This window comes from Mytilus edulis, chromosome 3, assembly GCF_963676685.1.
Source record: "Mytilus edulis chromosome 3, xbMytEdul2.2, whole genome shotgun sequence".
Lineage (NCBI taxonomy): Eukaryota > Metazoa > Mollusca > Bivalvia > Mytilida > Mytilidae > Mytilus > Mytilus edulis.
The window spans coordinates 45,985,399-46,005,479 of NC_092346.1; the positions used below are offsets into that span (position 1 = coordinate 45,985,399).

The window sequence follows — 20,081 nt, forward strand, 5'->3', positions numbered from 1 at the left end:
AGCGGGCGGCTGCCAGAAATTGTCCGTTGACGAAATCTTTTAAATTATAGACATGTTTAACCCCGTCACATTCTCAATATGCCTGCCCCAAGTCAGGAGCGTGTAGCTTAGTGCTTGTCGTTGATTCATGGCTGTCATATTTGTTTTCGTTAATTGTTTTGTTATAAATAAGTCCGCTATTTTTCTCGTTTAAATTATTTTAGATTTTTTACGTCTGGGTCTTTTATAGCCGACTTTACGGTATAGGGTGTTCTCATTGCTGAAGGCCGTACGGTTACCTATATTATTGCTTACATCCACTTCATTTTAACTTTGGTGGAAAGTTGTCTGATTGGCAATCATATCATTGTCTCATTGGGAATCATACCACATCTCCTTATTTTTATATAAAAGAGGGACGATAGATACCAGAGGGACAGTCAAACTCATAAATCGAAAATAAACTGACAACGCCATGGCTAAAAATGAAAAAGACAAACAGACAAACAATAGTACACATGACACAACATAGAAAACTGAAGAATATATAATTGGTCAACTACTAATGCCTCTAGTTAAAATAATAATCAATTTTTAAATGGTGATCGATCATGACAAGTCAAAGACTTATCATGTTCTAAATTATCTTACAAATAGAAAAAGTGTAAAGCCATATTTCGACTATTTTATTTATTATGTCTGTTTTGTTCACGCATCGTTGTAAATATAACGGAATTTGATGAGACTGTTGTAAAAGTGAGAGGTTTAGCGCTATAAAACCAGGTTCAATCCACTATTTTCTACATTTGAAAATGCCTGTACCAAGTCAGGAATATGACAGTTGTTGTCCATTCGTTCGATGTGTTTTGTCATTTGATTTTTGCATGTGATTGGGGACTTTCCGATTGAATTTTCCTCGGAGTTCATATATTTTTGTGATTTTCTTTCTTTTCTATTGGTTACCAGTACAATAGTGTTCTATTTTGAGCACTCAGCAGTTTTCACATATATTGACAAATGTCTCTGTTGGGGTCTGATTCAGACGACGTTGACGTCAGCGTTTGATGTTTTGCTTATCTAAAGTCTTTTAGAGATGATGAGCTATTGGTTTTGCGAATATGGCTTTCTTAATTTTGGTACAATTGATTAACTTTTGGATATGCTTACATTGGAACACCATAGATTGCAATTGTTGTCTCGATACACCTATCCTTTCAGGTTTGTTTTGATGTGAATTTGTATTGTCCAATGTAATGTTGTTTTGGTTGACAGATTCTGGTATTATTTGGTCGCAAGATACCATTTGAATACGAATGTTACACGCATGATTTTAAGTTATATGTTCAACACCATTTTCAAGCACATATTTAGGTCAGTCAACAGCATACAACTTGGCTATTCTTTTTCTCATATATGTCTTGTGGTTAAGTGTAAGCAGAGTTTGTATTTGGTTTTTGGTTATACTGTGCACTATTTTATGTATTTCTTGTTTTAGTTACTATGACATTCTTTTAGCCATTACCCAAGATTAACTGCATTTTCTCCCTTCAAAGATAGATTTACAATTCTAATGCAACAGCGTTTGTAACGTTCATTTTGATTGGATAACGTGACTTTCTTACATGGCATCAATTGACAATTGATGCTATGGGACGTACGCGCAAGCGCAGACGGCATATGACAGATTTTAAAATGCATGTTTTAACGTTGTTTTCTTTCAGTTTCATTAGAATGGAGATAACAATATTGTATTTAAAGCTCCGACGGCATCAATTTGGGATTTGATGGTCGCAAATACCCGTTTACTGTCTCCGCTAACGCGTCGCCAGTAAACTTAATTTGCGACCATCAAATCCCCAATTGATGCCGTCGGAGCTTAAAATACAATACAGTTATCTCCTAATTTTATGGTCTTTTAAATCATTGCATTACTACCAAATGTATGGTTTTTTCTCCTCATTATACTGATCTATATTGTTGTGCTTTCGTATTTGTTTATGTTTAGAGGAAGCACTTATTCGTGTCTAAGTAACATTTAAATGCATTGATTTCAATAAATATAGTCTAATACACTCGGTGAACTCCTAGAAACACGCAATTAAAGAGATTACGTCGGTCTGTTTCAATTTTACAGCATTTCAGTTAATAGGCCTTTTTCATCTTTTAATTAGATAAATGATTTTGAAAAATCATCATTTGTACTATACATTTTCAAATTAGTTCTCTTCTTAAAAGGAAGAAGGAATTGCTACTAGACTTCTTTGTTCTTGCTTCAAGTTTTATAAAGCAGACAGGAAATGACGTCATAAAGACATGCTGGGTTGATCAAATATTGGTCAAGCTTTAGAATTGGCTCTAGCCAAAAACATACTTTGATTTTGGATTTTATTACAAGTTATAAAAGCAATCGATCTATAAACCACATTTATGAAATGCTATGATTGTAGTCCTATACACTAGAGTTCCGTTATGATGTTGTAAATTTCAAATGAAATAGATTTCCTGCGATTATCACAGTATTGAGTGACAGAATATATTTATTGATGTCTTAATGGATGAGATACAGGAGGAAGATTGATTTTATGAAAAAACTTCTGACGACATAAGAAAACAATAAAATTAAAATAAGTTATTTTAAGAACACAACACAAATAATGGAAAAATTATTCTGTTATCGAAGAGATCTTTGTCTATATCCGTTCTCTGACGAAAATAAAACCGAGATTTCGTATTCCTGATAACTAAACCATAAATAGAGGTTCAATACACTCATTAATGTACAGAATACATATAAAACAAGAAGTGATATAATTGCCAATTTGACAATATTCAGGCAGAGCCCGTTCTATTGGTTTTACTGTATTTTTCTGTATTATTTTGTCACATCTCTTTTTATTTTTATATATATTCAAAAGGAAACAACTGTAGGTCATTCTACGGCCTTCAATAATTAGCAAAACCCGGACATTATTCAGAAACAAAAGGACCCAACACGATCCAATATGAAAAAGTTGAAAAAAAAACAACATCAAAATAACCAACACCTGATTTATGGCAAAATAATAAACTTAAAGCAAATTTGACAAACAGCAACAACGACAACCACTGATTTAAAGGGTCCTGACTTGGGACAGGTTATTTCAACAGCGATTGGTACACTATTTACAATTAAGGACAGCGGTAAAGTGATTGTGAATATTTCACATTGGTTGAATAAACAGTTCTAGATCTAGAGGATATAGTAAGATATGAAAAGGTAAAAGGACCCCGACGTCATCATTAAACTATATGTACGGTTCTTTGGACCGTATGTTGAGCTGAATGAATATTTTAACTATCGAAAGTCTAGAAGCGTTTTTTGTTGTTGAAAGGTGGACGTAATCATGAGCTTTCAATGCTTTTAGACCTTTGTCGGAAATTGCACCAAATCCATATCAATTATAGACTAAATGGATCTAGAAGTTTCTTCCTATATGAAAACACAAATAGAATGAAATTCAAAACAGTGTGGCTGTGGCCATTGATTAACACATTAAATTCATCCATTGACTGGGACAATGTATGTAACGACCACTGCTCACTATGTACTTTTTAAAGACACTTAAACTATGGGGTCACCAAAGGTTTTCAACACCTTAATAAAGTAATTCGAAAAATTAATCAGAAATAACACGATGTTTTGATTTATATCAATTATATAAATCAAAACATAAAGGTTATTCCTGATTAAATTTTCGAATTATTTTATAATTAAAGGCGTTAAGAAACCTTTGGTGACCCCACAGTTTAAATGTCTATCGTAGGTACGTCGTGAACAGTGGTCGTCACAGACAAACGTTTACGTAAATTGTCCCAGTCAATGGATGAATTTAATGTGTCAATCAATGACCACAGCCACACTGTTTTGAATTTCATTCTAAGTGATTTACATATTACTTTGAAAAAAAAAGTCGCATCATATTGATTCCATTCATAAAATAGCTGACAGCAAAAGGCAAACAATAACAAATAAAAAAATAAATAACAGATACATTTAATAAATAAAGCGTAAATTAATCATAAAAACTGTATTATCTCTGCGCACATAATGTTAAATACAAGACACTGAGACTTTATTGATATTCGGTGCAATCTGAATTTTGATTAATATTAATAGTAAAATTATGAATAATTCTTTTGACATTTTTCAGATAAAGATACGCTTGATGTCTACCTTAACGGTGAGGAAATGGATTGCTTGGTAAGTTTCCATGTTCTGTGCTAATTCACTGCTAAATATTACACTTGGGCCAAATGAAATAGTGGTTTTAGTTACATCTACAAAAAAAGGTTAGGGTGGGGAGGTAGGGATTTTTTTTTAGATTGAGTCTATGTAAGCAACATTCTGACTTTAAGTACTTTATGAAAAATGACAACAAATCTTTAGGATAGGCTATAATTAAGACTTAAATTAGTGTTATTAGGATATGTATTTTGATAAATTAAACATTTCAATGAAGAATTCATCAATATTAAAGAAAACAAAGAAAATCACACATGCTATAGGCTTGGAGATAAAAGCATTTTAAATGGTTGAATTTTTGTCACAGCGTGCTAGTCTCTAAAAATAAACACACTTGAAAATAGTTTGTTTCCAAAAAAAAAATTTAGGACTTAAACGGAAATATGTTACAAAGTCTAAGAGTACTTGAAAGTGTTACAGAAAACTATTTGATTTAGAATTCTTCATAATTGAAACTTATCTTTTCACTGGTTATGTCGTTTTATGTTCAGACATCAGTTCGGTTTTTAGTCTATTTTAAAAAGAAAAAAAAAAGAGTTTTAATTCTTTATGTTATTTAATATTTGATATATGCCAATAATTCAAGTTTTATTAAACTATTAAATTTTTTAAAGTATTGATAAGAGTAGTGACGTTTTTATTCTCAAAGAAAATACTTTCATCAACATCATGATATACACTCTTATTTGGTATCCATCATCATTTTCTGTGAAAAGTAGTCTGCAATTTTATCTTTAAAAAAATCTACTATGATCGCATTTGGCCGTTTCAGAATCTAAAGCATCATTGGTAATTTCATTGTTCGTATCCCAAAATGAAAATAACTCCACGTCATTGGTTAAATTTCCATTGTTAATGACATTTTTAACCAATCACGACGTTGTGGTGTACACTTTTGAAAATATTACCCAGGATGCATTAGATTCTGAAACGGCGAATTGCGATTTGATTGATTATTTCCTTTGTTTTGCTATCGGAACCAAGTACGTATATAGGCTTTATAACGCTCTCGTAGTTTCCAAATTGCTATTTTAGATATAAGGAACTATGGATAAATGTTTTGACATTTTTAAGTCATTTCAGACGCTAGTGGAAATTTGTTTCTCATTGGCAATACTAACTGACACCTTATTATATATTAAACTCGTACATGAAAAAAGAATATAATAGATATAGGAAGATGTGGTGTGAGTGCCAATGAGACAAGTCTCCATCCAAATAACAATTTATTACAGTAAACCATTATAGGTCAATGTCATGACGGCCTTCAACACGGAGCCTTGGCTCAAACCGAACAATAAGCTATAAATGGCCCCAAAATTACTAGACAGTACTAAGTGTAAAACCATTCAAACGGGAAAACCAACGGTCTAAGTTTACGTTCTTTGTCGAATTTCTATTGTACGAACGTTGTTTTTCTGTAGCAATCAATAACAATTTGGGGTTTGTGACCTATTGAAAAGGACGCTATATTTTATGGTAATGGCGTACATGATGTCACAAATGTTTACTCTGATTGGACGAAATTACGGATTTGAACAAAAACCAATAAAAAAGATACATGCAACATTTGAAAACAAATTAAAACCCCACAAAAACCATATTACCATTAGATGGAAACATAACTTTCATAGTATTCAAGACTCAATAAACAATCTTTGCGTCATATTTCTGTAATTTATGATACTGCGGAAGCACTCGGTACCTTTTGAGAAAGGCTAAACTCGTTTTTACTCCTACATTTGTGTGTTCTAAGAGTTGAGTGTTTCAGTTGACGCAGGCATGCGAACTGAATAAATATCATGGTCCTGAATAATTAAATTATCATAACTGAACATGAAAACCTACATATGTCATTAAGCATTATTCTGTTTTAATCCGCTTTTGCAGTGTATATGATTGAAATTTTTAAAACTTAAAAAACAAAATAATTTGAGAAGTATCGAAAATTGTAATGAAATATTTTGTTCAAGTTAAAACTGAGTCTATAGCTCCCACATACATGGTTAGCCTCTAAAAAAATTGGGTCCACTGTTTAATGTGTATTTTTAGGTATCTCACCTACGACAATAACTGTCCGGAGGCGGCGTTAACTACATACCCCGATCACACAATGCCTGTTTAAACCGGGTTATTTGTATAAAGCTTTATATTTTAGTTGGTGGAATACAGTAAAACTTTTCTGAACAAAATGGGTACTTTTTAACCATTTATAACCTTTATATATCATCGGACCCCTAACTCTGATGTATTTTAAACCATTTCTAAAAAAAAAAAATCACGTAGGAGAACGTTGTATTTTGTACTTTACCAGCAAAGATCTTTTTGAATAAGATGGAGATGGTGGCATTCTAAACTTTCCATCCGCTACATTTTTTGACACAGATCATTTGAATTTTGACAATATTATTTTATCTGGAAATTCCAGATAGCTTGCATCATCGATATAAAACAATATGCCATTTGATTTTCCAAGTTTCTCTTTATATGGTTTAAGAAATGAAACAAGTTGTACTCTAGATTAGATCATCCGATAAAGTTCAATCATGAGGTTGTGGATAGGGGACGGGGATTTACAGATTAGAGAATAATGGACAAAAAATATAAAGAATTGAGAAAAACGGAGAAATATTTAAGAATAGAGAAAAATTAGGTGTTAAGATATAACGAATATAGAATATTGGGCAAAAAATATAACTGAGAATAAAGGAAAATTGCATAAAAAATTAAAGAATAAAGATTACCCCTATAGAGATCCTCAATCATGTTATGAAACAAAAACGCTCTAGTCTAACAAGAAAAAAGCAGCATGAAGTAATTTCCATTGATGCTAATACCTTCAATATTGATGGAATCTCCGTGGGATTCCCCTCTTCAGGTAAAACCGACAACGATATATTAATGTAATGATTCTTTTTGCTTATAGGTGATATATGAGCAGACCTAACTTAAATACACGATATACGAATCGATTATAGGACGAAATTGAATATTAAAACTTTTGATATTGTCTCGAATATATATTTTCATTGAAATAACGATTTTGTTATCTACATTCTGCAATATAATCTATTGATTAAAGTTATCCAATAGTTGTCGTCTGCTTGGCACGAGACTAGGAGACATATTGTTATAAGCAAAGAGAATACAGGAATTTGAAGTCAAACCTGACGTGACAAGTAAATAATTAAATTCGAATTATTACTACTCATATGCCTTAAAGGGGATACCAGTATTCTGCAAAATAATCGATTTGTAGTTTAGTTTCTTGGCGCCATCATTGTTAGAAAAGTTTAGTATTTCGAAAAAAAATAGCGGCATACAAACTGTGTTCGCAAATATTGTCTCGACTTACACAATGTAAAAGGCATACTTCTAAAATAACAAAACAACAATATATGTACATGAGACAAGTTGACTAGCTTGTCATTATTGGTTTCGAATCATATAGCCATTTGAGATTTTTTTCCCACTTTGGTACGCATTCGTATCCTCTACTAATCCTGTATTTTATTTAGCAGAATATTTATTTTCACCCCGTCTTGTGAACCCCCTCCCCCTCACCCCAGTTCTTTTATATGGATTAGACGGTTGGTTTTCCCGCTGGGGCCCTTAAGATCTTGCTGTACTGTGTGAGACAAGGCTATATGCGGATCCAGGATACAGACAGAGTCCCCCTCCCTTTTATAGAAAGGTCTGGATCCGCCACTGCTCCGTGTTGAAGACCGTACTTTGACCAATAATGGTTTATTTTTACAAATTATGACTTGGATGGAGAGTTGTCTCATTGGTACTCATATACCACATCTTCTTATATCTATTTAACGACTAGAAAATCAAATGGTTCATATTAAATAGCAATTGCATTTTTTTTTCAGAACAACTTTCCAGACGATGATCACAGCGATGCTACTGTTGATTTTTGTGTTGGAGCCCACAAAGCTAGGATTTCTCTACAGAGTGCCGGTTGTAGTAACGCTACAATAAACCAGATGCTCACAATTGACGGTATACCGGTCCCGGAATAGAAATGAATCATCGTCCGGAATGAAATGGCCAGCTGTTATATACACAGATACTTTTTTCATTTTTTTTTTTACATATGACACGAATTTTCTCTAAATTCAGACATTGTTTTTGACAGAAATTATCAAAAGGGAGATATTTTTATCTCTTTTTTTTTACCTGAAAATAATGTCTTCAAATCTAAAATGTGATATTCAATTAAAACTGTGATAATTATGTATCAGCATATTTTGCGATCTTCATTATTCTTATCCTAATTTAAAAATTAAGGAAAAAGAACGATTTTTCAAAATTGAAATAGTTTTATTGTGCAATTTGAGAAAAGAAATGAAGACCTTTTCTGGTCAGGAAAACAGAGGAATAAAGAAACATTTTATTATTTGACTTGTGCTTTCGAAGTACAGAAATTTGTATTCAATATCTGAGGCAAGTAATACTCAGGAAGATTTTTTTCTGGAGAGACGAGACAGGCAAGTTATGATACTAACGGATGAATGACTTTGTATTTTTCATATTTATGTACATTTTATCTATCAATGCACTTGTTATGGTTACAAAGATCCCGTCCAATATCGAGTGATTTTCCAACGCAAATGGTATTGTCCCAATTTTTTTTGAATACACACGTTTTGCCTATTTTTTTATACAAATGCTCAGTTCCATATAGGCAAGGTCATTCAAGTTACAAGTAACTCCCCCCTTTTTTCTTTAGCAATCAATGCATTTAAATTGGGACGTATAGTTGGAACCCCCCTTATCCTTGGTTGGGGGAACCCCTGTTAAAAATGGCTGGATCCGCTACTGCGCGAGTGCTTTGTTATTTAACAGTTTATGGATTCTTCTGAATTTGAATGATAAAAAGCCGATACCAAATATTTTAGTTTTCCATATTTTTTTTATGGAATATGATAATCATGACTCAGACACTCAACAGACTTGTATCAAAAGATATGATATACCATTTTATGTTGTAGGGTTGCTGTCTTAGTGACTTATACACCAAATCTTGTTTTATCTAACAACAAAAAAAAGGCTGTCACAAAACATAATTATTACAGTAATTTTCTGGTCGATGCCCAATTAATGATATTAAAGGAAAGGTTTTTTTTTAATGAAAAAAGTAATACAAAATTTTCAGTCAATTATAGAGCTGTAGAAACTTTACTATATTTTTTTAGGAAATAAAAATAATCAACTGGCTGATGCATCATACAGTAACGGCAAATTCGAAATAAGTAACCAGTCACAAAAACAGGTATCGAAATCTTGGATAAAACATTCAATACATCGTTTAAATATGATTAAGATTTCCTTCTGTTTTTCATCTGGGAACCTTGAAATAAAAAAAGAAAACAAGGCACTAAGTTTTAAGTGTTATTGCTTTATTTTCCACCCGAACAATACCATAGCTTTGGAACATTTTTCGGTAGAAGTTATCCTCGATCATAACATAGTATATATATTTACAATAGGGTTTTGTATTTATATGACTTGAAGATATCTTTTTAGAAATTGCCTGTTATATTGTTATGTTTATATATCATGTTATAGCAAAAAACATATATGTGATTTAATTTGTCGTATGTAATGTTGTCCAAATGTGTGTTATTGTAGAAATTCAAAGTATTTTTAAAACCGTGTTTATTTTTTATTATTGTTTCAACTGCTGTTTTTTGTGATGACGCTATTGTCTGTCGTGCTGATTGTGTTATATAATATTAAGAGATATGTTAAATTTCTAGTTTTATTGTTAGATAATGCTTATATATTTTAAATGATTCTACTTTTTTAAAGAAAATATCTACATATAATTTTAAACTTTACATTTTATTTTTGTTTAATGTTAATTTAGTTTTTATTCATGTGATAATGATATAATGCCAACTGTTAGATTGTTTGCCGTGAAAATTAGTATTTGTCCATCAAAATGCCCATTTTGTAATTCTTCACTAAATTTAGAAACTATATATTGAAAATTAACAGAAAAACTTGTTATTTAATGAATCCTATTTAAATTAATGTGATACCACTGTGATTTAAGACACCAAGATAATACGTGACTGTCTTCAACTTTTTTTTTTGGAAAATAGAAATATGTGATTGGCAAATAAAAAAAAAAGTTAATTCACAAGCGTCAATCTTCGATCAGATTGTTGAAAAATTAACCAAAGTTTGTATGTGCATGTTTGAGGATTTTTTAAGTTGATTTTTGTCTTTTGTTTTGTGTCTGTAGAATTTTAAAGGTTTATAAGTTATTTGAATAAAACTAACACCACCTGGAATTTTACCATTAATAGGCAGAAGTTTTTCAACGTTCATAAATAGTATTTCGAAATCATCTTTGGCTGTTGTCTCCTCTTTGGTCGGGTTGTTGTCTCTTTGACACACTCCCCATTTCCATTCTCAATTTCATTGAACAACATTTTTCTTTTAAAGAGCTATTAAATAGAGCTGCATGTTTGTTTATAAATACAAACGAAAGAAAAAGACCCACGTATACATTCGAAAAATTATACCCCTTTGCATGGCCTCAATCTGACATAGATACCCGCCCATTTCCACCTTAATTGTGTTTAAGGTTAATGCAGCCATATGCAAACAAACATAATCCATTTCACAGTAAAATGGAATGAAAAGAATTGATCAAAATATTGTAATAATCAATTGATACATTTTAAAAGTTTCATTAGTTTGTAAAGACTTATTATAATTTTAATTGCACAGATAAAAATGTACCATTGTCAACATTTTGAAAACGGAACCACCGATAAACTGGGTCTGTGGTCAATGATTATGGATCTTTCTTGTTTATTATATACGTTTCTTGTTGAAACTTATCGTCTCTTATGGATTTTGTGAACTTTGTTAAATTTCATATTTATATTTGCTGAACGTTTACGAAAGGCGTTATTTTTGTAGCGCATTGATACTGCATATATATGTTATGTTAGTAAATATATGTAACAAAAAGTATTGACAATTTAGATATTAAAATGCTCTTTGTTAAATTGCTTTCAGTAGAATTTCCTCCTCATTAACTCCCACCGTTGCAAAATATGTGTTTGTTATTAGAAGTTATTTGTTTAACAAATATCGTTCAAGGAAAAATGCCATTTGGTGCGTGCTTAAACAAGTATTCCCAATGTTAAACATTTTTTGTGTTGATGCTCTTTGTGTTTTATTTATTTGGCTTCCAAAATTGTTTGTCCAAACCTTCAAGAGAAAGGATTCTCTAAAATATGGTGTGATCTAAACTGCAATTTGTTTCATACATTTTGTTTGAAATCGCTGCAAAAGGAGATGTCTTTACCACTGTCCGTCTGGCCACAACTCGCTTTTGCTCGCATTGTTTTTATCAATTACTAGTCAGAAATTCTTTATATCAGGCAAAATGCTTCATTTGGTTATGCCGTACTGGTTGACATGATTGCAGTTCCTTTTTGATCTTCTTGTTTGTCGAAAACAGATCTTTAGAATAGGATTTTGTTACTGATAGGTGGTTTGACAAGTGAACAAATACACACAGCACATATTGTGTCAGGTTGATAGTATTGCATTTTGATTACTGCAATAAAATTACATGTGTATTATTCATGTTCGTATTGCTTAAGTATTTAGTTTTCTATGTTGCGTTTAGAACATACTACTGTTTGTCGGTTGATATTTTTCTTTTTAGACATGGCGTTGTCAGTTTATTTTCGACATATGATTTTGAATGTCCTTTTGGTATCTTTCGCCTCTCTTTTACGTATGAATGATTGAATGTAACAACACTGCCCTATTACAGTGACAAGATCAGAACACAGACAACAGCAGGTAACTTGGTACCGATATTGTTATTGGAAACACAACTTTGTAAATTACCAACTAGGTCGATTGCATGTTGATTTCTATATTTTTGGGTGTTATTTGTATCGTTTGCAATTGGTTGTTGTCTCATTTACGTATTCCCAAAATATTGTTGTATTCGATTTCAGCGGGTTCAACTAGTGTCAATAAAATAACCTTCATGAAGATCACTCAATACTACTGGAGACCTTCACCAAGATTAGTACACTCATGCAACTAATTCTTTTTGAGGTAAAACACATTAAACGTCTTCTTCTAATAAACTTCACAAAGTATGCTCATCCTTCTGGAGGAGCAATACGTTACACATATTAGTAATAGAACAACCTTCTGGCCTTGCGGTCATAAAACTTTCGAGCACGATTTTTGTACTCAGACTCAAGAATCAACCAATCAAAATACTGGATTTTGTGTTTCGAGCATGATTTTTGTGCTTCGAGCACTGAGCAAAGTTTTATGACTTCAACCCCAGAAGTACGCTCTGTATGCGAAATACGTTATACGTGTTCTTAGAATAACCAGATCCCAAAGTACGCTCAAACCATACTTCTGGTGGCGAATTATGTAACATGTGTTTTGGAGTAACCATCACCATGTAAACTTAACACCCTTTTCTGGGGGTTAAATACGTTACATACTCTGAGCGACCAAAACTGATGAGGAGAAACACAAAAGAGTAAAAACGTTTAAAGGCAAACTAAGCATATTAAGGTGTTTATAGTTTTACTCAGTTTCTTGTATATTCCTCCATTAATTGTGGAGCACTACTCAAAGTGTATAATGTTAACAACTATATACACCTTAAAGCATACGGAAACATTTAATTATATACAGAGGACTGAATTTTGTGATAATAATCACTTAATAACAAAAATCCGTTGAAGGGATTTTCAATTGACTAAGGCAATGTTTTGCAACACATACATGTACTATCTTCACATGAGAAAAGTCGCAACTTTTAAACAACGATTTTTACGCTGATTAAGAAGAAAGAGTTGCCTTTCATACATTTTTGACACTTCATCCCACAATGCAATCCGAAAAAGTTCAAATTTCAAGAAATGATGATACATTTCACTATCAAACAAATAACGTATAATGTTAAGCTATACATTTTCACATAAAAGACACAGTACTTATAGTTTACATTCATAAATCTGTCAGGAACTATATTTATAGACAACCAATATACGAGTGACCAAACAGGTCGTTTTTGAAGAAAGAAAAATATCCTTGCTTTTTTTCTTCTATTAAGTCCTTTGGTCTTCTCTTCTGCATTTTCTCACTTTATTATACATATGCAATATCATTTTTAACTGCATGTTTGCAAATATATAGTGTGCAACAAACAGATTGTGGGGTAAACGTCAATGAGACAGCAACCTGGCGACAAAAATATGCAAACGACATGTGCACGCTGAATGGAGAAAAGGAGATGCGAGTTTCCCTCAATGAGACAGCATCCCAACGACTACAGATATATATGAATGACATATTCACTTTACTGATGCTACCATTTGTTTGGGTTTTTTTTCAAGCTGTTTTTTTTTTTTGCTGATAAAAAAAAAAACTGTCCGCAATGACAAATCCAGTGGTGATGAAAGTGGCATTAAACACCAAAAAAGCAATAATATAAATCAGGCTTTATCAAGACCCTTTCCTACACCGTATTTGGTTTGGTTAACAAGAATCCGTTGAAGGGATTTTAAATTGACTAAGGCAATGTTTTGCAACACATACATGTACTATCTTCTTGTATTATGACTGATATATTTGTCGCTGGACATGAGGCAGATTCATCGATGATTAAAAGTTCTTCTTGAATGCTTTGTATGATCTATTAACTGGAGTTTTAAATTAACTAAAGCAATGTTTTGCAACACCTATATGTTACTATCTTTTTTGAAATGTGACTGATATATTTGTCGCTGGACATGAAGCAGCTACATCTAATAAAATGTGTTCATCAATGCCTTGTAGTATTGATTGATTTATTAAGAAACTTAAATTATAATATCAGTTTGTACTTGTTTCAAACAAGTATATGACTAAGAAGTGTCAGAAAATTTAAAAGAAAGGTAGGGAGGGTACAGCATCAGTTATAGAGGGCCTGTGTTTATAGGTCTTTGTGTCCATCATTTTTTTAGTGTGGAGACCTTTAAGTATAAACTTTATAAAGTTTTAACTTTATATTTTAAGTTACACTAGTCAGTTCGTTGGTTAATTATAGGACGACACCTTTATATATAGAATTTTTTGTCTTACTACGAAAGGGTGTGGTTTATGACCAAGGATTGCAAAATTTCGGAGAATGTATCGCGCAGTCATTATTTGGATGCATCATTCGGTAGCTAAGTAGACATGTCGTTGGGAAGCACAATTGTGATACACTGACTGTGTCTGTAAAGATTCTATGCGCAAAATGGCAATAGAGTTACGTCCCTGCTAAACTGAAGTCTGTAGGTTTCAGCTCTGGAGTTCCCAGTGAAGACATATTTTTTTTTGTTTTTTTTTTTGGGCAAACACACATTTTTTAAGATTTACAGTTACTAAATAAAACAAAAGTTGAAATCTGTAGTACATCTTAACACAAACTCGTGTGCCTACTTATTATGAACTGCTTAATGACATGAAATATAAAGTCATTTAGACACATGAGAAAAGTCGCACTTTTAAACAACGATTTTTACGCTGATTAAGTAGACAGAGTTGCCTTTCATACATTTTTGACACTTCATCCCACAATGCAATCCGAAAAAGTTCAAATTTCAAGAAATGATGATACATATCACTATCAAACAAATAACTTATAATGTTAAGCTATACATTTTCACATAAAAGACACAGTTTACATTCATAAAACTGTCAGGAACTATATTTATAGACAACCAATATACGAGTGACCAAACAGGTCGTTTTTGAAGAAAGAAAAATATCCTTGCTTTTTTTCTTCTATTAAGTCCTTTGGTCTTCTCTTCTGCATTTTCTCACTTTATTATACATATGCAATATCATTTTTAACTGCATGTTTGCAAATATATAGTGTGCAACAAACAGATTGTGGGGTAAACGTCAATGAGACAGCAACATGGCGACAAAAATATACAAACGACATGTGCACGCTGAATGGAGAAAAGGAGATGCGAGTTTCCCTCGATGAGACAGCATCCCAACGACTACAGATATATATGAATGACATATTCACTTTACTGATGCTACCATCTGTTTGGGTTTTTTTTCAAGCTGTTTTTTTTTTTTTGCTGATAAAAAAAACTGTCCGCAATGACAAAGCCAGTGGTGATGAAAGTGGCATTAAACACCAAAAAAGCAATAATATAAATCAGGGTTTATCAAGACCCTTTCCTACACCGTATTTGGTTTGGTAAACAAGAATCCGTTGAAGGGATTTTAAATTGACTAAGGCAATGTTTTGCAACACATACATGTACTATCTTCTTGTATTATGACTGATATATTTGTCGCTGGACATGAGGCAGATTCATCGATGATTAAAAGTTCTTCTTGAATGCTTTGTATGATCTATTAACTGGAGTTTTAAATTAACTAAAGCAATGTTTTGCAACACCTATATGTTACTATCTTATTTGAAATGTGACTGATATATTTGTCGCTGGACATGAAGCAGCTACATCTAATAAAATGTGTTCATCAATGCCTTGTAGTATTGATTGATTTATTAAGAAACTTAAATTATAATATCAGTTTGTACTTGTTTCAAACAAGTATATGACTAAGAAGTGTCAGAAGATTTAAAAGAAAGGTAAGGAGGGTACAGCATCAGTAATAGAGGGCCTGTGTTTATAGGTCTTTGTGTCCATCACTATTTTAGTGTGGAGACCTTTAAGTATAAACTTTATAAAGTTTTAACTCTATATTTTTTTTTTATCTTTATTCTTAAGTTACACTAGTCAGTTCGTTGTTTAACTATAGGACGACACCTTTATATATATAGAATTTTTTGTCTTACTACGAAAGGGTGTGGTTTATGACCGAGGATTGCAAAATTTCGGAGAATGTATCGCGCAGTCATTATTTGGATGCATCATTCGGTAGCTAAGTAGACATGTCGTTGGGAAGCACAATTGTGATACACTGACTGTGACTGTAAAGATTCTATGCGCAAAATTGCAATAGAGTTACGTCCCTGCTAAACTGAAGTCTGTAGGTTTCAGCTCTGGAGTTCCCAGTGAAGACATATTTTTTTTTTTTTTTTTTTTTTTTTGGCAAACACATTTTTTAAGATTTACAGTTACTAAATAAAACAAAAGTTGAAATCTGTAGTACATCTTAACACAAACTCGTGTGCTTACTTATTATGAACTGCTTAATGACATGAAATATAGTCATTTAGACACATGAGAAAAGTCGCACTTTTAAACAACGATTTTTACGCTGATTAAGTAGACAGAGTTGCCTTTCATACATTTTTGACACTTCATCCCACAATACAATCCGAAAAAGTTCAAATTTCAGAGAAATGATGATACATATCACTATCAAACAAATAACTTATAATGTTAAGCTATACATTTTCACATAAAAGACACAGTACTTATAGTTTACATTCATAAAACTGTCAGGAACTATATTTATAGACAACCAATATACGAGTGACCAAACAGGTCGTTTTTGAAGAAAGAAAAATATCCTTGCTTTTTTTCTTCTATTAAGTCCTTTGGTCTTCTCTTCTGCATTTTCTCACTTTATTATACATATGCAATATCATTTTTAACTGCATGTTTGCAAATATATAGTGTGCAACAAACAGATTGTGGGGTAAACGTCAATGAGACAGCAACATGGCGACAAAAATATGCAAACGACATGTGCACGCTGAATGGAGAAAAGGAGATGCGAGTTTCCCTCAATGAGACAGCATCCCAACGACTACAGATATATATGAATGACATATTCACTTTACTGATGCTACCATTTGTTTGGGTTTTTTTTCAAGCTGTTTTTTTTTTTGCTGATAAAAAAAACTGTCCGCAATGACAAAGCCAGTGGTGATGAAAGTGGCATTAAACACCAAAAAAGCAATAATATAAATCAGGGTTTATCAAGACCCTTTCCTACACCGTATTTGGTTTGGTAAACAAGAATCCGTTGAAGGGATTTTAAATTGACTAAGGCAATGTTTTGCAACACATACATGTACTATCTTCTTGTATTATGACTGATATATTTGTCGCTGGACATGAGGCAGATTCATCGATGATTAAAAGTTCTTCTTGAATGCTTTGTATGATCTATTAACTGGAGTTTTAAATTAACTAAAGCAATGTTTTGCAACACCTATATGTTACTATCTTATTTGAAATGTGACTGATATATTTGTCGCTGGACATGAAGCAGCTACATCTAATAAAATGTGTTCATCAATGCCTTGTAGTATTGATTGATTTATTAAGAAACTTAAATTATAATATCAGTTTGTACTTGTTTCAAACAAGTATATGACTAAGAAGTGTCAGAAGATTTAAAAGAAAGGTAAGGAGGGTACAGCATCAGTAATAGAGGGCCTGTGTTTATAGGTCTTTGTGTCCATCACTATTTTAGTGTGGAGACCTTTAAGTTTTAACTCTATATTTTAAGTAACACTAGTCAGTTCGTTGTTTAACTATAGGACGACACCTTTATATATATAGAATTTTTTGTCTTACTACGAAAGGGTGTGGTTTATGACCGAGGATTGCAAAATTTCGGAGAATGTATCGCGCAGTCATTATTTGGATGCATCATTCGGTAGCTAAGTAGACATGTCGTTGGGAAGCACAATTGTGATACACTGACTGTGACTGTAAAGATTCTATGCGCAAAATTGCAATAGAGTTACGTCCCTGCTAAACTGAAGTCTGTAGGTTTCAGCTCTGGAGTTCCCAGTGAAGACATATTTTTTTTTTTTTTTTTTTTTTTTTGGCAAACACATTTTTTAAGATTTACAGTTACTAAATAAAACAAAAGTTGAAATCTGTAGTACATCTTAACACAAACTCGTGTGCTTACTTATTATGAACTGCTTAATGACATGAAATATAGTCATTTAGACACATGAGAAAAGTCGCACTTTTAAACAACGATTTTTACGCTGATTAAGTAGACAGAGTTGCCTTTCATACATTTTTGACACTTCATCCCACAATGCAATCCGAAAAAGTTCAAATTTCAGAGAAATGATGATACATATCACTATCAAACAAATAACTTATAATGTTAAGCTATACATTTTCACATAAAAGACACAGTACTTATAGTTTACATTCATAAAACTGTCAGGAACTATATTTATAGACAACCAATATACGAGTGACCAAACAGGTCGTTTTTGAAGAAAGAAAAATATCCTTGCTTTTTTTCTTCTATTAAGTCCTTTGGTCTTCTCTTCTGCATTTTCTCACTTTATTATACATATGCAATATCATTTTTAACTGCATGTTTGCAAATATATAGTGTGCAACAAACAGATTGTGGGGTAAACGTCAATGAGACAGCAACATGGCGACAAAAATATGCAAACGACATGTGCACGCTGAATGGAGAAAAGGAGATGCGAGTTTCCCTCAATGAGACAGCATCCCAACGACTACAGATATATATGAATGACATATTCACTTTACTGATGCTACCATTTGTTTGGGGTTTTTTTTCAAGCTGTTTTTTTTTTTTGCTGATAAAAAAAACTGTCCGCAATGACAAAGCCAGTGGTGATGAAAGTGGCATTAAACACCAAAAAAGCAATAATATAAATCAGGGTTTATCAAGACCCTTTCCTACACCGTATTTGGTTTGGTAAACAAGAATCCGTTGAAGGGGTTTTAAATTGACTAAGGCAATGTTTTGCAACACATACATGTACTATCTTCTTGTATTATGACTGATATATTTGTCGCTGGACATGAGGCAGATTCATCGATGATTAAAAGTTCTTCTTGAATGCTTTGTATGATCTATTAACTGGAGTTTTAAATTAACTAAAGCAATGTTTTGCAACACCTATATGTTACTATCTTTTTTGAAATGCGACTGATATATTTGTCGCTGGACATGAAGCAGCTACATCTAATAAAATGTGTTCATCAATGCCTTGTAGTATTGATTGATTTATTAAGAAACTTAAATTATAATATCAGTTTGTACTTGTTTCAAACAAGTATATGACTAAGAAGTGTCAGAAGATTTAAAAGAAAGGTAAGGAGGGTACAGCATCAGTAATAGAGGGCCTGTGTTTATAGGTCTTTGTGTCCATCACTATTTTAGTGTGGAGACCTTTAAGTATAAACTTTATAAAGTTTTAACTTTATATTTTAAGTTACACTAGTCAGTTCGTTGTTTAACTATAGGACGACACCTTTATATATAGAATTTTTTGTCTTACTACGAAAGGGTGTGGTTTATGACCAAGGATTGCAAAATTTCGGAGAATGTATCGCGCAGTCATTATTTGGATGCATCATTCGGTAGCTAAGTAGACATGTCGTTGGGAAGCACAATTGTGATACACTGACTGTGTCTGTAAAGATTCTATGCGCAAAATGGCAATAGAGTTACGTCCCTGCTAAACTGAAGTCTGTAGGTTTCAGCTCTGGAGTTCCCAGTGAAAACCTTTTTTTTTTTTTTTTTGGCAAACACATTTTTTAAGATTTACAGTTACTAAATAAAACAAAAGTTGAAATCTGTAGTACATCTTAACACAAACTCGTGTGCTTACTTATTATGAACTGCTTAATGACATGAAATATAAAGTCATTTAGACACATGAGAAAAGTCGCACTTTCAAACAACGATTTTTACGCTGATTAAGTAGACAGAGTTGCCTTTCATACATTTTTGACACTTCATCCCACAATGCAATCCGAAAAAGTTCAAATTTCAAGAAATGATGTTACATATCACTATCAAACAAATAACTTATAATGTTAAGCTA

At 32.3% G+C, this 20,081-nt stretch overlaps 1 protein-coding gene and 1 long non-coding RNA gene across 3 annotated transcripts in view; one reads left to right on the forward strand and one right to left on the reverse strand.

Annotated features, from left to right (window-relative positions):
• LOC139516621 (fas apoptotic inhibitory molecule 1-like) overlaps positions 1-11,295 on the forward strand; it is a 31,139-nt gene extending 19,844 nt beyond the window's left edge. For both annotated transcript variants that reach the window (XM_071306821.1, XM_071306820.1), the window contains exons 3-4: positions 4,170-4,219; positions 8,140-11,295. In XM_071306821.1, coding sequence (XP_071162922.1) covers positions 4,170-4,219; positions 8,140-8,289 — 200 coding nt within the window. In that variant the 3' untranslated portion in view covers positions 8,290-11,295. The remainder of the gene's footprint in view (positions 1-4,169; positions 4,220-8,139) is intronic.
• Positions 1-20,081, reverse strand: part of LOC139516643 (uncharacterized) — a 681,292-nt gene that overhangs the window by 45,688 nt on the left and 615,523 nt on the right. The window lies entirely within an intron of this gene.